Below are 15,410 nucleotides of genomic sequence, written 5' to 3'. Positions count from 1 at the left end.
TAAAGTTTCCTGATGCAAAATGAATTGCATCTTTCTGGCTTAAAATGCAGGCAGGCAGTAACAATCTCCATGTGCTGACCCACACAGGCAAATAGCTCAATGCCTCTGACCTGGTGCACCATGGAGAAGAATGAATGCAAGAGTTACAATTCCAGTAAGCAGCAGAGCTCTGAATACACAGCTGCTGCAACACCGTAAACTTTGACTTAGGTGGCTGTTAGCATCTCAATGCCTTGATTAACAAGAAATCCGAATCCATCTAGAATTAAACCAACAAGCTCTTGCTTTGCTATGAAAACCTCTTTTCCATAAAACCAAGTCTACTGGCACCCAAATGGACTGAAATTACTGAGAAACCAAAATCAGATTTTGTGACTGTTAAATCACCCCCTGTATCCGGAGCTATGGAGTTGATGGCACAGCCTCACTTAACCAAGAAACCTCCAACCTTCAAGGAAGAGATAACTTAAGCTGGACCGCTTTTCTCCGGTAAGCGCTGTGCAACAAGCTAGCAAGATGGCCCGGGCATCTCGGGGACACGGGCCTGAAAACAGGTTAGGGTGACCTCGTTTCGACAGCTGCGGCTCGGGGCTTCGCCACCCGCCTGCCCGTTCGACAGCGGAGAAGGCAGAGTCCTACCCGGCAGCTGGACACCCGCCCGCCGGGCGGGGCGAGCGCTTCCTGGCGGCGCCGGGAGCGGCTTGTCCTGGGCCCTCCAACAAACGGAGGATGCCGAGGTCAACCACGGCTCCCGACACGTTTCCTCCGGCAGGTCCGGGGAGGGCCATGGCAGCGGGGTCGGCACTGGAGCGGGACGGCGCGGGCAGCAGAAGCCAGCCCAAGCCAGGCCGAACGCCACCACAGTCGCAGGGGCAGCCCGCGCCCCTCAGCCCGCCGCGTTCCGCCGCCGGCATGAGGCGGGCGGGGCCCTGGTGCCTGCTCCTGGCTGCGGCCTGCGCCCTGGGCCGGAGCCCGCCACCCCCGCGGGCCGCCGTGCGCTGCCTGGCCGCCGGCGCCTGCTTCAGCGCCCACCTCGCCAACGTCTCGTACGCAGAGGCCCGCGGCGCCTGCCACCAGCGGCGGGGCAGCCTCGCCTGGGTCACCGGAGAGCAGGAGCTGGACCTGCTGCTGGAGCTGCTGGCAGACGCGGCGGTGCCCGCGCCCGCAGTGTTCTGGGTCGGGCTGAAGAGGAACGCCTCCGCCTGCACCCACAACGAGCAGCCGCTCCGCGGCTTCTCCTGGGAGGGCGTCGGGGGTGGGACGGCCCCGCAGGAGGTGCCGGCTGCGCTCGGCCGGTGGCTCCAGGAGCCCCTGCCGTCCTGCAGCACCGCCCGCTGCGCTGGGCTGCACCTGGCGCCTTTCCCCGGGGGCGACCGCAGATGGGGCTGGAAGGAGCAGGTCTGCCGGCTGAAAAGCCCGGGCTACCTCTGCAAGTACCAGTACGAGGGTGCCTGCCCCGACCTCAGTCCCACGGGCGCCCTTGACCTCGGCTATGGGCTCCCCTTCGAGGAGCGCAGCGGCGGCCCCGGCTTCAGCCCGCCGGGCACCGTGCTGACAGTGGCGTGTCCCGGCGGGGAGGTGCGGCTCACCTGCCAGCCCGAGCCGGGCGGCTTCGCCTGGAAGGCGGCAGAGAAGCCCCTCTGCCCCTGCCTCTTCGGCCGCACGACCCCCGACAGCGGGCGGTGCGCCGAGGTCGCCGGGTGCCGCGATGCCGCCGGCGGCTTCGCCTGTGCCTGCATCCCGGGCGGCCCGGACGGAACTCCCTGCCCGGGCACGGCGCCGGCCCCCACCGCTACAGGTGGCCCCGCCGAACCGTCGGATGCCGGGGTGGAGGGGCAGCGTCCTTCCATCCCGACACCCGGCAGTTCCACGGAGCCGCCCGCCACTGCCACGGCCGCCGCCGGCGGAGAGAAGACGGCTGCTCCGCCGCCTTCCTCCTCCTCCTCGTCCAACTACGTTTTCATCCTGGTGACGGTCGCTGTGGTGGTGCTGGTCATCCTGGTCATGACCGTCCTGGGGGTGTTCAAAATCTGCTTTAACAAGGAGTCCGAGGGCCGCGGGGACAAGGAGCCGCCGGAGGCCGGCAACAAGGCGGAGGCAGGCTCCGCGGAGCCCAGCGGAGCAGCGGGCGGTGAATAGCCCCGGACCGCCGAGGCCGCGTCCCTCGGGGCTGCCCCGAGCGGCAGCTGCCACCCGGGCCAGCGCTCGGCTGCCCACGTCCCCCATGCCCCCTGCCCTGCTGCCGCGGGGAGCCGAGGGAGAGGCGCCGCGGGACTTCGCTGGGCAGGGCTTGGACATTATCAAACGCAGGAGCGCACAGCGATATTCTTTTGAGGGGATTGAAGTCTTTGGACAGTCGGAGTTTTTGTTGGTCTGAAAAAGAGTTATTTCGGTGCTGATTTCACTAAAATATAAATAGATCAGCCTGGCCGACAGAGCGATTGCAGCTGCAACAATTGTGCATTTTTATCCTCTCAGAAGCTGTTTGTCTGGTGCCTTACTTGGAGCAAGCATAAAGTGGGCCATTTTGAGCACTTGCATCTTGTAATTTACAATTCGCTCCTTGCCTGAGTGGTACTTGGAGGCTCTCGTTTTCAGTCTAATTGCTGGAACTTTTGGAGAGGTGAACTGCCATAATTTTGAGTGAAACTGCAACCCATGTGCTTTCATACTGACATTCTTAAAAAATGAAAGAGCATTTCTATACTTAGAAAGTCATTAAACTGCTGAGGAAGTGAGAGGTTAATGGGGAGTCAGTTTTATACTTCAGCTGATGAAAAGAATAAAAGATAATGTAAATCATGTTTGTTACTTCATACTCATTTTTATTGTAGCAGAGAATAATTTTTTCAGTTACAGTTTTTCTCCTAAGTTAGGTAGTTACAAAACTTGCTTTTTGTGTGCAATATGTGGCTCCCTTAGAATCAGACAAGGTGCTGACACACCACACTGCGTGAGGAGTTAACGTGAGTCCAAATACATCATGCAAATCTCATTCTCTTTAGTCAGATATATTGTTTTCCGTGGGGTCCCTGGAAAATAAGGAAAGATTCACTGTTCGTGCCCTTTTCTAAATGAGGTAAACACTTCCTCTGTGATTTCCCTTGGGAATTCCTGTAGAGGAGCTTTCAACCTGGCTGCAGAACTTGCTTTCTGTGCAGTTCAGAGTGCTGATGCTCACTTATTGTTATTATGGTGTTGGTTTTCAATTAAAGTTGTAATATTAAATATTGATTCAAGGTTTTCTGAGTGCAGTTATACATATCTAAGTGGTCTCATCCAAGCCCTTTGGGGTGCAGGGAGAATAGGGAAATATTTTCTTCCCTTAAGAGAACTTTAATCTCTGAAATATCTCTTTAAATACACTTGCTTGTTTGTTTGTTTTCCTCTCTTGAGAGCAAGAAGACATTCTTACTACTACTTTAATTTTGACACTTTCCTGTTGGGTTTGAAGAACTCTGTTTAAAAATAATGCGTGTTATTATTACCTATTTTTCTTGCAAGCAAAGACTTGATGATAAATATGGTGTAATCATCTGCTAAGGATAAATAATTACATAAGTAGAAGTTTTTTATTTTTTTCTCTCTCTCCCTTTAATGATGATAGGCAGTTGCCATCTGGGAAACAGTCTTTTGCTTTTGGTAAAGAGGTCACTGGTATTTGTGAGCCATCAGACTGACTGTAGCCATAAATTCTCCTGTATCATGACAGGAATTAAATCCATCTAGGTGAGAATGCTGCTCATTACAAGGTGACTCATAATCTGCATACTTTTAAAATCTGTTTATCTGACATTTATATTTTGGAAGGCAGGCATTTTTCAGCTTGGGCAGGAAGCTTGATTCTACATTCAGATGTGCACAGATTTGGAAAATCGCTTAGCCATTAATGCCTTATTTCTTAATAATGTCCCTGTTGCTGCCAGTGTAAGTAATTTCTTTTATGGGATGGTGTGTGTGGAGCTCTCTTCTTCTATTGGGGCTGTATAAGCAAATAGCAGCTAAGATGAATGAGAACCTCTCTAAATTATATTTTTGTATGTTTTAGTCTTCCTCTCGTATCAGATAGCTGAACTCTTCTGACAGTCTGATGGGACTGTCCAGGTGTGTTTTTGAGGCTCTAGAAAGTCTTTCATTCTCTGTTTCTGTTGTCTTACCAAGCACACAATTAAGTGCTGAGTTAAGCACCTGCCTACTTATTTTGACATCTCTCAGTATGTGACTCAGACTATTTAGTTAAAATATACAAGTTCATGCCCTTGCAAGCCATTCACCTGTCTCATAATTCCCATTTCCCTCTTCCTGTGAAATCATGTTTTGATTTAAGAGTTCTGTTTCTCACACAATTCAGGATCATTAGACATTTGTCTAGAGGACTACACAAGGGTTTTACTGTGTTCTCCCCAGCTTATAATTTGACTCATGTGAAACCAGGCTGTTTTGCATCTAAGGATGGGATCCATCTTACCATGCGTAGATATCTCCAATAATTGATCTAGACTTTTTTACTCACCTAGACACCTGTACTGCCTATCAAGAGAAATATGTGCTTGCAATTAATCTCATTTTAGACTAGATGCTGAAAACAGGACCTATGAATTACATCCTGAAAGTGCCCTTTCTCTGCATCGACTGAAAGAAGGCATATGGAGGCTACTTATATTTAAATGCCTGTAAAATACACATTTAAAATTAAATCAGAAAAATCAGCTCACTTAAGTCTCCAGCTGTGCAAGTCACTTTTCTAAAAGCAAGCTCATGGTGCCTTCTGTCTCTTCAAGATGTGGCTAAATGGTCATAATTTTATTATTGCTTTTATTGCTTTTACGTGTTAGAGATTCTTGTTCAGTATGTCTGGGTTTTTTTACCTTATTTTTGCAGTCAGTAGAATGCAAATCAAATAACATTTGGAGTTGTTTGGAACCTGACAACTTTGAAATGCATGAATTTATCTTTCTCTATTGTTTCAGACCAAAAAGAAGATGTTTTGGGAGAAATGACTGATCATTTTTGCTTCCCACTCTTGATCAAATTGGGTCTTTAGTGAATAAGAAACCAACACATACCTGTCATGCAACCATTGGTTCATATCACAACCATGATTCACTGGTCTGCAAGGCAGATACAGAGCAGGGTTTGCTGTTTACATCCATAGAAGGAGAATAAGTAAGATCATGATGAGTACAGATAATCATAACAAGTACTGAGATAATAAAAGTGTCTGATTATGAAAATGGATGCAATTTTAATAAAAATTATTATGTAACACTCTATAGAAAACCCACAATCAAATGCAAGCATTTTTCCAAAACATGGCAAAGATAGAGACAAATCTTTTCTCTCATGTTTTACACATGCACATTGAATAAACATTATATAAGCACATTATATTCCAACTGTTTTTCCAGCATGGGAAAAAATATTATTTCATCCCATATTAAAGCCATATAAATCACATATAAACTTTGTATCAGTGAGTTTTACAATGCTTACATTTGTAATGAAATGGTGATAGCAAGACACTGTTACTATACATTTGAAAATGGTGATTCCTTCAAAGAATAGGAATGTGCAGATCTCTTGTCTATCACAGTTATCCAAAAAGTGTCCCAGGTTGCCAATTTTAGATATCCTTAATTCCTACAAATATAGTTTCACTGGTAGGCAAATAATTTGTCAGCTGCATATTTTACTTATGAGCAAGTGATGAATTTTTAATGGTTTGTTTCATCAAATAAAAAGAAATAAAACTTTAATTTCTACATGTTTAAAAAATAATTATTATTTATGCTGCTAAGGGCTTAATTAGGTGTTCTGTGGGATTGAAATGAAATCTCTAAGTGGACATGAGAAAAATTTGAGTACTTCTGACAACACTTCTCTTGTTTAAGTGTATCACATAGCTTAAAGAATATTAAAAATATAATGGATTCTGTGCTTCCCCTGGAAACTCCCTATCACTTAATTTTTTTCATGTTTTAAATCCCAATTTTCTTTCCTCATTATTACATGGAGGTCAATCACTGGTAGATGCAATGTAGCTCCTTCTAGAAATATTATTTTTTTATTTCTTCAGTTTGTGGACACCTAGCAAGGTTGTAGTGTGGCAATTCATATATTTCACTAAAGATATATAATTGACTTAAAAGGCAAACACAGCAGGGCAGCAGCAACAGTAACCACAGTCCCAGGGCTTCAAAACATTAAACTTAGTATCTTTTCTTCTTCCCCCAGTTCTTCTGCCCAGTATGCAGCCTTGTCTTTCTCTTCTGGGCTTGTAGTCGGGGACGCAAAGACTTGAAAATGGATGTGTAAAAGGAATCATCTAGCAAGCAAATCTTTTCCCTTTTCTGTATTGCTGACTAGAATCACAGAATCATAGAATGGTTTGGGATGGAAGGCACCTTAAAGACCATCTTGTTCCACCACCCTGCTGTGTGCAGGGATACCTTCTACTAGACCAGGTTGCTCAGAGCCCCATCCTGGCCTTGAACTCTTCAATGGATGAGGCATTCACAACTTTGCTGAGAAAACTGGTCCAGTGTCTTGCCACTCTCACAGCAAAGAATTTCTTCCTCATGCCTAATCCATTCCTACCCTCTTTGTTTGAAGCCCCTCCCCTTTGGCCTGTCACCACAAGCCCTAGGAAAATGTTCTTCAACTTTCTTGTAGGTACTGGGAGGTTGTTTGGAGGTACTGGAAACCTTCTCTTTTCCAGGCTGAACAACCCCAACTCTTTCAGCCTGTCTTTGTAGGAGAGGTGTTCTAACCCTCTGATCATCTGGGTGGCCTCCTCTGGACTCCAGCATGTCCACATCCTTCTCATGTTGGGAGCTCCAGAGGACGGCACAGTACTCCAGGTGGATTGGAAGTGGAAGTGGAGCTGGGGAATGCAGAGGTGTGGTGGTGGTCCTGCATTTGTTATGTACTTCCCTTCCTTCCACCTGCCAGTCCTTTTGCATTCTAAGTCAGAAAAATGGGGAAACAACCACTCTTGTGTATTTTAGGGGTAATATTAGAGAAAGAAGACTGCAGGTTCACAGAGAGGATGAGCTGAGGAGGGGAAGATGAGAAAGACAGGCAAGCATCCATCTTTACCAGGATGTATCTGTCCTAACCATCTTCTTGCTGCATATGTTTTCAGGTGTTCCTCAAAATGTGGTAGTTTGCAAACGAATAAATATTTTCAGTCATTAAGCCAGGAACAGCATATGGGTTATAACCTGTCAGAAAAGCATGGTTTTGTTTTTGGAATGTAACCAGCAGGCCTTGTGTTTTTGGCTGATAAGAATGATTTACACTGTTCTCTGGAACATAGCATAAGATCATAATTACAGATAGCTTGAGTGGGATTATAAGTGATCAAAGTCTTTAATGCCTGTGCAGAGGAATGCGTTACATTGCTTTTCATTTTTAGGAGTATATCTTTCTCTAAGGGAAAGGATTTTTCTCAGTCATTGGAACCTGAGCAACTTTGAAGATTCTGCTCAAATAAGAAATACTGTAAATTTTACTTTATTACAGTGAAAGGGCAGTGAAAATTCTTCTGTATTCAATTTCTGTCTTGTCAATATGAGATTCTTCTTGATTTGTGTTAAGGAAAAAAATTATTAGATCTTTTTCTCTATTTTAATGATAAAGGAAAAAAAATCTGTGAAATTCAGTGTCTGAAAAATTCACAGTAAATTAACATTCAGAAAAATCTATTATCTATCTGCTTCTGCCTTGTTTTCCTGAGTTTCTTGTAATTCCATAAAGTATCTAAATTGTCATTTAGTTGTTAGTAAAAATGCCTAGATACTTTCTAACCTTCAAAAATAACAGTCAGATTGGAAAACAGCATCTGACATAAAAAGCACAACTTCATATTTTTTGCTGAGTTGGGAGTTTGTGTATTTGCTGTACTCTAAACAGTGGAAGTTAATTATGTGAAAGAGCCAAATTCCTGCTTTGCAATGCCTGTACTGGACTCTACTTACTTTCTTCTGTTCTTAACAAAATGGCCTCTCCCAGCCATCACATACCTGGTTTTTCTCCATATCAGATTCCTTCTCTCTCAGTCTGCTGAGAGAGAAGGAATCAAGTATCCACCACTTTGGCCTTTTTTATATCCATTCTCCCCCAAATATGCAGCTTTGCCATGTTTTGGACCACTCCAGTTGACCAGCAGTCCCTTGGGCTTTCCATTGTGAATCTGAGCATGGGCAAGCGCTGTGTGCCTGAGTTGAGCTTGTGCCACACTCAGCCCATGGCAGCAGCACTGGTGTCACCTGGCATTGCTCAGCTTCATGAAGTGCAGTGCAGTCCAGCACCCTCCAGTAGCTTCCCCTGGGCTGGTAGGGCCCACACGTGCACTGACAACAGCACTGTCACCAACAAGGTAAGTGGACACCATACAATCCTGTTCCAAGTCATAAATACAACACAATTCAGATCCCAAGTCAGAAATCTGGTAATTGTTATCTGTCCTACAACTTCCCTATGCTGTGAATTTGGGCACTTTTATTTGAGCCTTTCTAGTGAGGAAGCTCAAGAACCCACAGAGCAGCCCTTAGACATATTACACAGTGTAAGAACCCATATAGAAAAGACATTTGGGGGGGGGGGGGGGGTGGTGGTAATGCAGAGTAGAAGAGTAGAAGGAATTTTCTGTATATTTATATAGTTTCCAAGGTGATGCTACCCATCATAGACACCATAACCATATAAAGACAAATGTATTCCATCCAGACTGGATACAAAAACCTGTACACCTCAGGCAAGATACAACACCTTGCTATTTCTGCTTCATAGCTGCTTATTGCTCTGCCAAATCCAGATTTTAGGCTTTTGGAGAAAAAAGTTGGAAGGGAGTGGGCATACTTAGCTTTTATTGAAAAGCATCTGTCTTGTCAAAATTTTGCTTGGTTTGTAGCTGTCTAATGATATACTTTGAAATACTCTCAGGTTCACCTTTTTTTCTTGGCCATTTCTCTCCACAAAAAGTAATATCTAAAAGCATTTTTCTTAAAGAGAAATCTAATTAGTAAACCATCCTTTCTTCCTGTAGCTTAGCCTGAAGTTATCAGCCAAATAAGGCTACATTGAAGAGGATGGAAGTGCTAAATACACAATTCAGTAGAAGTATTTTATTCTCCTCTAGAGATTCATAATTCACATTCTTGTCTGTAGAGCCCTGGTGTCAAGTAAGATTCCTAGGGACTAATATCACTGAGTTTAGAACACTGGATTGATATTTCTTTCTTGGCTAATTTATTTTGGTTTTTTGAAATTATTTTTCTTGGATCTTTTTTTAATCAGGATTATAAGACATTAAATTGTCACTGTTCTAGAAATATGGCAGAGTAAAGTCAAACCTTATATAACATGAATGTATGACATCATTGGGTTCTTTTATTTCAGTAAGACTTAGTTTCATATTTAGAAATAGGATGCTGATTTTGGTAGCAGGTTAAAATACAGCAAATAGTCAGTGTTAATAGAGAATGCCATATACATTAGAAATGCAGATTTTTAGATTTACAGAAACAACCAGAAAGGCTGTTTTAAAATTCTGATTCACTGGAAAGCTAGCATTTCAGAAATTCTTTCATCACATTCAGAAAACTGATTCTCATTCTCTGTGAAGATATCAAATGGATTCTTTAAGAGTCGAATGCAAAGAAACCATACTCAGTGTAATATTCTCTGCTGTAGGGACCATCCGAAGAGGCAGAGTATCTGCATGCAGCCATCACCTTTTTCATCCACTGTCCAGATATAAAGGGCCTCTGTGACCTTGTTCAAGTCCACTAACTGCAGGCAGCAGCCAGCCTCAGGATTCTGAGGTGTGTTGTCTTTGCTACTGCACTGGGAAGCCTGGTGAGAAAGTAAAGTGATTTCCTGTGCACCTTTGAGTGGGAAAATGCTGCAGCTGATGTGTGCTGCCCACCTGATGTGAGTTCCATGTGAAGATTGCTCTCTGGAGTACATGCACAGAAAACAGTCCAGTCCATTGACTGGGTACTGCTTGGTGCTGTCCCACTGCTGGGTATAGGTCTCAGGCTAAACAAAGTGCAAATGTTGCCTGTGTTTCAGTGGCCACAAGGCCAATTTCCATGACAAAGTGAATGCAGTATTTTTAAAATATAAACCAATACTCATGGGGAGTATTGTATTGTAACCAGTATTACTCCTGGTTACAAATTACAATTTTACAATTCACTCACTTGCAGCTGTATAAAAAGGTCAAAATGTCACCAAGAAATAAACCGCTGTACTATTTTTTCAGTGAATTAAGCACTAGTTAAAATAATTTCCATATGAAATCTGAATTTTCTTATTTGCCATTTGGAAAGCATTAAAAAGAGTTCTGTTTATTTTCTAGTACACATTATTTCATGAGAACAACTTTTTATCTTTCCAGTGGTTATGTTCTACTATTCAGAATAGTAACACAGAATGAACTAACTTTTTTTCTATCTAAATTGAATGATTTACTGCTGTTGATCACCTCTCCCAGAGTGAAAAATAGCAGGAACAACTGTTAGCTTGGGATAAACAGATTTTGTTTCCAGCTGAAACCACACAGAGCCAGGAATCATAGGGGCAGTGCTGGCTGGGAGTGAATCAGCCCATCCATCTGAAGGCAAGCCTGCCATCTACTGAAGGCCCAACCCAGCCTCTGCGATGTGCCTGGGAGAACTGAAACTGAAGTGCATATGCTGGTAGGTGTGCAGGCTTCCATTGCAACCTTTGCAAGGCAAAGAGAAAAAAAAAAGAACAAAACCCAGTTCAACTTTTCATCAAAGCTGAGTATGCAGTATGAATCTCTATGCTTTTTCACTCTGGCTTCATCGTGTCTGAGATTAAACAAATTCAACAGTAAAAAGTAGACTGATTCTCTGTTTGACTAACTAATCTGACCATACATAAGGATATGCCTGGGTGAAAAGGACCACATAAGATTATGAGATTGATGCCATCTTGAAGATATTGTGAGTGAGAATTCAAGTGAAGCCCTGGAAATAGCATCATGGATATCATGGGGCATTTTACTGTTTTGACCGACATTTGATTTCTGTGAAAATTTAATTGAGCTTATAAAGCAATTTCATCCTCATTTCCCCATATGTACATGTAAAACATGACAAAATTTAATATTTGCAAGTTTTCTTTAAATCGTGTCCACTAGGAAGTAAAAGAAAAGAAACTGTACAATTGTTAAAGCTTTTCATGAAATATTTTAATAAGGATGTAACAGTTTCCACATTAGCAATTTTTAGACTAAAAGGAGTTGACTCACAGTCCATTGAAGGGAATTAGGATTTTTTTTCTCTCATTTTGATGGACTTTGAATCAGACAACTTTGAAATACTAAATTTATACATTCATTTAACTGTACCTAAGTTTTGGTGAAAGAAATGTACAAAGTAGCATCCTGCTTTTTGCTGCTGAGGAAAGTTAAAGGGTATAATTCAACAAAAAAATCTGTAGTCAATCCACCACCACAAATACTAGATACCTTAATTGTCAACCTTACACTTTACACTGTACTTAAGCACTGCAGCTACGAGTACAATGCTATGGGTATGCTGCTACTAGAGATTTTTCCAGTCTCTTGCTTCATATTGCCAGTAGTTACAATTGATACAACCACAGTATTGTGCTAGAGAAGTGATTTGTCACAGCTGCTGGGAGACTTGCCACTGTGTGACACTGTTAGCATAGGTGGTAGAAAGCAAAAAACATAGCTGCTTATTTCAACACAGTCTGTAGCAACACTTCTGTGTGGGATAAAAGGCAGTAGGGATAGAAGGTTTCATTTAATCAGCTGTCATTTATCAAAGAAAGCTTCATCTGTTTATATGAAATTTGTTTTGTCGTAAGAGAAGAAGAGAGAAAATTCAAAAGAGAATTTCTGTGGGGGAGACAATGAAAATGAAAGAGTTAGAAAAAAAGACAATGTTTTTATCTGGAAAGAAGCCTTCTTGAGCATCACCCATTTTAAATGCAACCTTGCAAGTAGCCACCACAGACATAAGTACACAGTATAAATTGCTTCAGAAAAACACGTTCACAACACAGTGACTAGAATCAAATAAAAATCAAACAAGAAGACATCTGGCACACATTAAAAACAAGAATTCTTAGAAATGAAACATTAAGAAGCTCTGGGTCAGTATATTACATTGGCAACATATGAAACCCATTTTGTTGGGTTTTTTTAGTGCAACAGAAGAAACTGGAGCTAGGGTAATAGCTATTACTGAACAGCTACTTTTTCTGTCAAGTATTTATTTCAGAGACTGGTGGAGATTTTTAAATGACTCCCCCTTTTTCCATATAGGCTAAAGTGACTTTGCCATCATCTAGGTAATTCAAAAACTGTCTCAGCTCCCTTCATTGCTGTTTCACAGCTGACGGAGCAGGCTCAAGACAGCAGATTCACAGTCTATACTCCCTTTAAACTTTAATATCAGCACACTTTATAGTGTGTGTGTGGACAGATTCAAACATTTCCCAACTGAGCAGTCCCCCCAGCTCCCATCTCAGTGAGTCCCAGCCCTCTGCTCCCTGTGTGTCACGGGACTGCTTATCTCCCATCATGAGCAACCTGCTGCACAGCTCCAAAGCAAAGCAACAATCAGATTTTTTCTAAGACATTTTCTGCTCTGTTTCTGCCAAGGAGCACAGAGAGCCAAAGTCCCAGTGAGTTGGAAGCTGTCTGCAAAGCAAAAAAAAATCTCCATGACTATGCTGCTTCTTTCTCGGGGACTTTTTCCTCCCTGCTTTCTATTTTATTCCAGGGGAGGGAAAGGTAGGCACAGAGAGAGGCTACTCACTCCTTCCTGGGCGAGGGCAAGGTATGGATTGGGGGGAATTTTTCCAGCATTTCTAATCTCTGAAGAGGAGGTGTGTACTGACAGATGTTGAGTGGGGTCATTTTCAGCTGGGGGGAGTCTGAGCCTGAATGCTGGGGCTTGACTGAAGCAGGCTCGACTCAGTGGCCTGGGGTGTTCCACCAGCCAAGGGGAAGGGCAAACTGTACAAAAGATGGAGGGAGAGAAGTCACTGCAGGACCTTTACAGCCACTTGTCAGACACAGAGAAGAATGGCAGAGCCAGGCCACCAGACCCTAAGCTACCAGACCCATGAGAGCCACAATTCACTAAGTGGATGTCAAAGCATCAGAGAATGCACTGGCTTTCAAGGGGGGCCAACAAGGGTGCAGGGGGGCAGCAAATCAAGGATGTGGGGTTTTCTTCACTCTTTCTTGCGCCAATCACTGGTGGGAGTGAGCAGGACCAAAATCCCCTCCCTCCCAGCCTCCCCATGCCACAGCCCTGGCTTCGCTCACCCTCCAGCTGGGGGGCAGTGAGGGAGCTGGGGGACAGGAATGCTTCCTCAGAGGGTGGTAATCCTGGAGGTGCAAGTGCCATTCCTGTACATGCTCCCTGACTCCAAGTTGTCTGGGGGAAAGTCCTCCACGCTGTATGCCCTGCTCTTGAGGGCAGTGGCATAGTAGTCGATGGGTTCCTCTGCAGCATTGTCCATCCAGCTGAGGCAGAGCAGCCTCTGGAAGGACCGCTTGAAATTGTCTGAGAGAAAACCATAGAGGATAGGGTTGGCACAGCTGTTGGCATAGCCCAAGATGACAGAGAGCTGGCTGATGGTGGCATCATCCTGCTCTACAAAGACATTGACCAGCTGCACAATGTAGAAGGGCATCCAGCAGATGACAAAGACCATCACCACCATCATGACCATGAGTGTGATCTTGCGCTCTGAGCGTTTGCGTTGCTGCCAGCCAGCCTTCAGGGCCACCATGCGCATCTTAGCGATGATGAGGATGTAGCAGAGGCAGATGGCCACCACAGGCAGCAAGAAGCCCATCAGAAAAGTGTAGATCACAAAGACCACCAGCCATCTCTGGGTGGGCTCTGGCATGAGCATGTTGCAAGCCACTGTTCCATCACTGTTGGCTGCTGTGTTGGAGAAGATGATGATGGGCAGGATGATGAGGATGGAGAGCACCCAGACACCCAGGTTGACCATCTTAGCCACCGTGGGCCGGCGGTACCTGGCCGCCTTGATGGGGTGCACCACGGCGATGTACCGGTCCACGCTGAGCACTGTCAGGCAGTAGATGCTGGTGAACATGTTGATGGCATCCACACTGAGCACCAGGCGGCAGAGCAGGGAGCCAAAGGGCCAGTGGTGCAGCAGGGTGGAGGTAACCAGAAAGGGGACGCTAAGCATCAGCAGCTCATCCGCGATGGCCAAGTTGAGGATGTAGATGTTGGTGGCTGTCTTCATCTTGGCATAACGTAGGATCACGTAGATGACCATGGAGTTCCCGCACAGCCCCACCAGGCACACCACGGAGTAGATGAATGAGATGAGGATGGCGCTGCCCTGAGACTCACTCAGGGTGCTGTTCGGAGCGCCAGAGGAATTCCTGCCGCCCGAGTCCATGCCCTCCGCCGCCGCCTCCTCCGAGGCGCCACCGGCTCCGCCGCCACCACTGTCGCTGCCGCCGCTCTCGCTGTCGCCGCTGTCGCTGCCTGCACCGCCCGGAAGCCTGGGGCAGGTGCCATTGGGGAGCATCCTCTGCCCGGACCCCCACGCCCCTGCTCAGAGCAGCAGGCGTCCGCCGCCGGCTGCGCTGGGCATCATCCTGTCAGGGATGCCGGCGCGGCGGCTGCGGGACGCGGGCATCGGGAGAGAGGCGGCTGCAACTGCTGCTCCCCGGCTGGTGAATGATTAATAGCAGCGGCGCGTCATCAGCTAAGGAAAGAAGGAGGGAAAGAAAAAAAAAATGCAGGAGGAGACGTAAGTGGGTGTCCCTTCCCACCCCCCTCTCCCCTTGCCCGCCTCCCATCCCGCCCTCCGGCTGTTCGCAAATCCGGCAGCTCCAGGGCAGCCTGTTCCCTGTTCCCACTGCCCCACGCTACTCAGTGCCCCCCTATCCCGCACTTCTCTCCCCACCCAGTATAGTTTCCCCCACTCCCACTGATCCCCTCCCCGTCCACCGTCCTCACCCTCCATTCTCCGCAGCTCTCCCTCCACGGCACCTAGGTCCAGACCAGGGGCACCCCTGGCAAAGGGACTATCCTTTGTCCTTTAAGAAAAAAGCCTGGGTCTTGCATGGTGAGCAGTGTTACCTAGGCAAGCATGCTTCATGTCTACGCAGCTGCTGTAACCCTCTCCTGTCACTGCCCGTAGGCATTGCCCACCTCACAGCGCTGGCACCAGGCACGGCACCGAGCGACAAAGCACAAAACATTCAATCCTGTGCACTCAGCACTGTCCGTGCCTCCCAGCGGCACGCAGCTCCACACCCCCGACCTTGTCCTGTCCCACCACCAGCAACTCCAGATATCACTCATGAGCAGCCCTGCCCCTCTCCACACGCTCTGTCCTGAAAG

General features: G+C 45.9%; 2 protein-coding genes across 3 annotated transcripts; one reads left to right on the top strand and one right to left on the bottom strand.

Moving 5' to 3' along the window:
• The first annotated feature begins 729 nt into the window (after window positions 1-729).
• Window positions 730-2,802, top strand: CLEC14A (C-type lectin domain containing 14A). The gene is given in 4 exon segments (XM_054634060.2): window positions 730-772; window positions 775-843; window positions 846-892; window positions 895-2,802. Coding segments are annotated over 4 exon segments (1,404 nt in total). The 3' UTR covers window positions 2,140-2,802.
• Window positions 2,803-11,199: 8,397 nt separating this feature from the next.
• SSTR1 (somatostatin receptor 1) lies at window positions 11,200-15,163 on the bottom strand. 2 transcript variants are annotated; one of them, XM_077180466.1, is made up of 2 exons: window positions 15,147-15,163; window positions 11,200-14,769 (listed from the first exon to the last, which is right to left on the bottom strand). In XM_077180466.1, the coding sequence occupies exon 2, from the start codon at window positions 14,587-14,589 to the stop codon at window positions 13,387-13,389; it is 1,203 nt and encodes a 400-aa protein (XP_077036581.1). In that variant the 5' UTR covers window positions 14,590-14,769; window positions 15,147-15,163; the 3' UTR covers window positions 11,200-13,386. The 2 variants fall into 2 exon arrangements, with proteins under 2 accessions (XP_077036581.1, XP_054490739.2); XM_054634764.2 differs by lacking the exon at window positions 15,147-15,163 and having other exon boundaries at window positions 11,200-11,899; window positions 13,340-14,801.
• Window positions 15,164-15,410: the final 247 nt, after the last annotated feature.

The sequence above is a fragment of the Agelaius phoeniceus genome, chromosome 6 (genome assembly GCF_051311805.1).
Source record: "Agelaius phoeniceus isolate bAgePho1 chromosome 6, bAgePho1.hap1, whole genome shotgun sequence".
Lineage (NCBI taxonomy): Eukaryota > Metazoa > Chordata > Aves > Passeriformes > Icteridae > Agelaius > Agelaius phoeniceus.
This window is presented reverse-complemented; position numbering and strand designations above follow the sequence as displayed.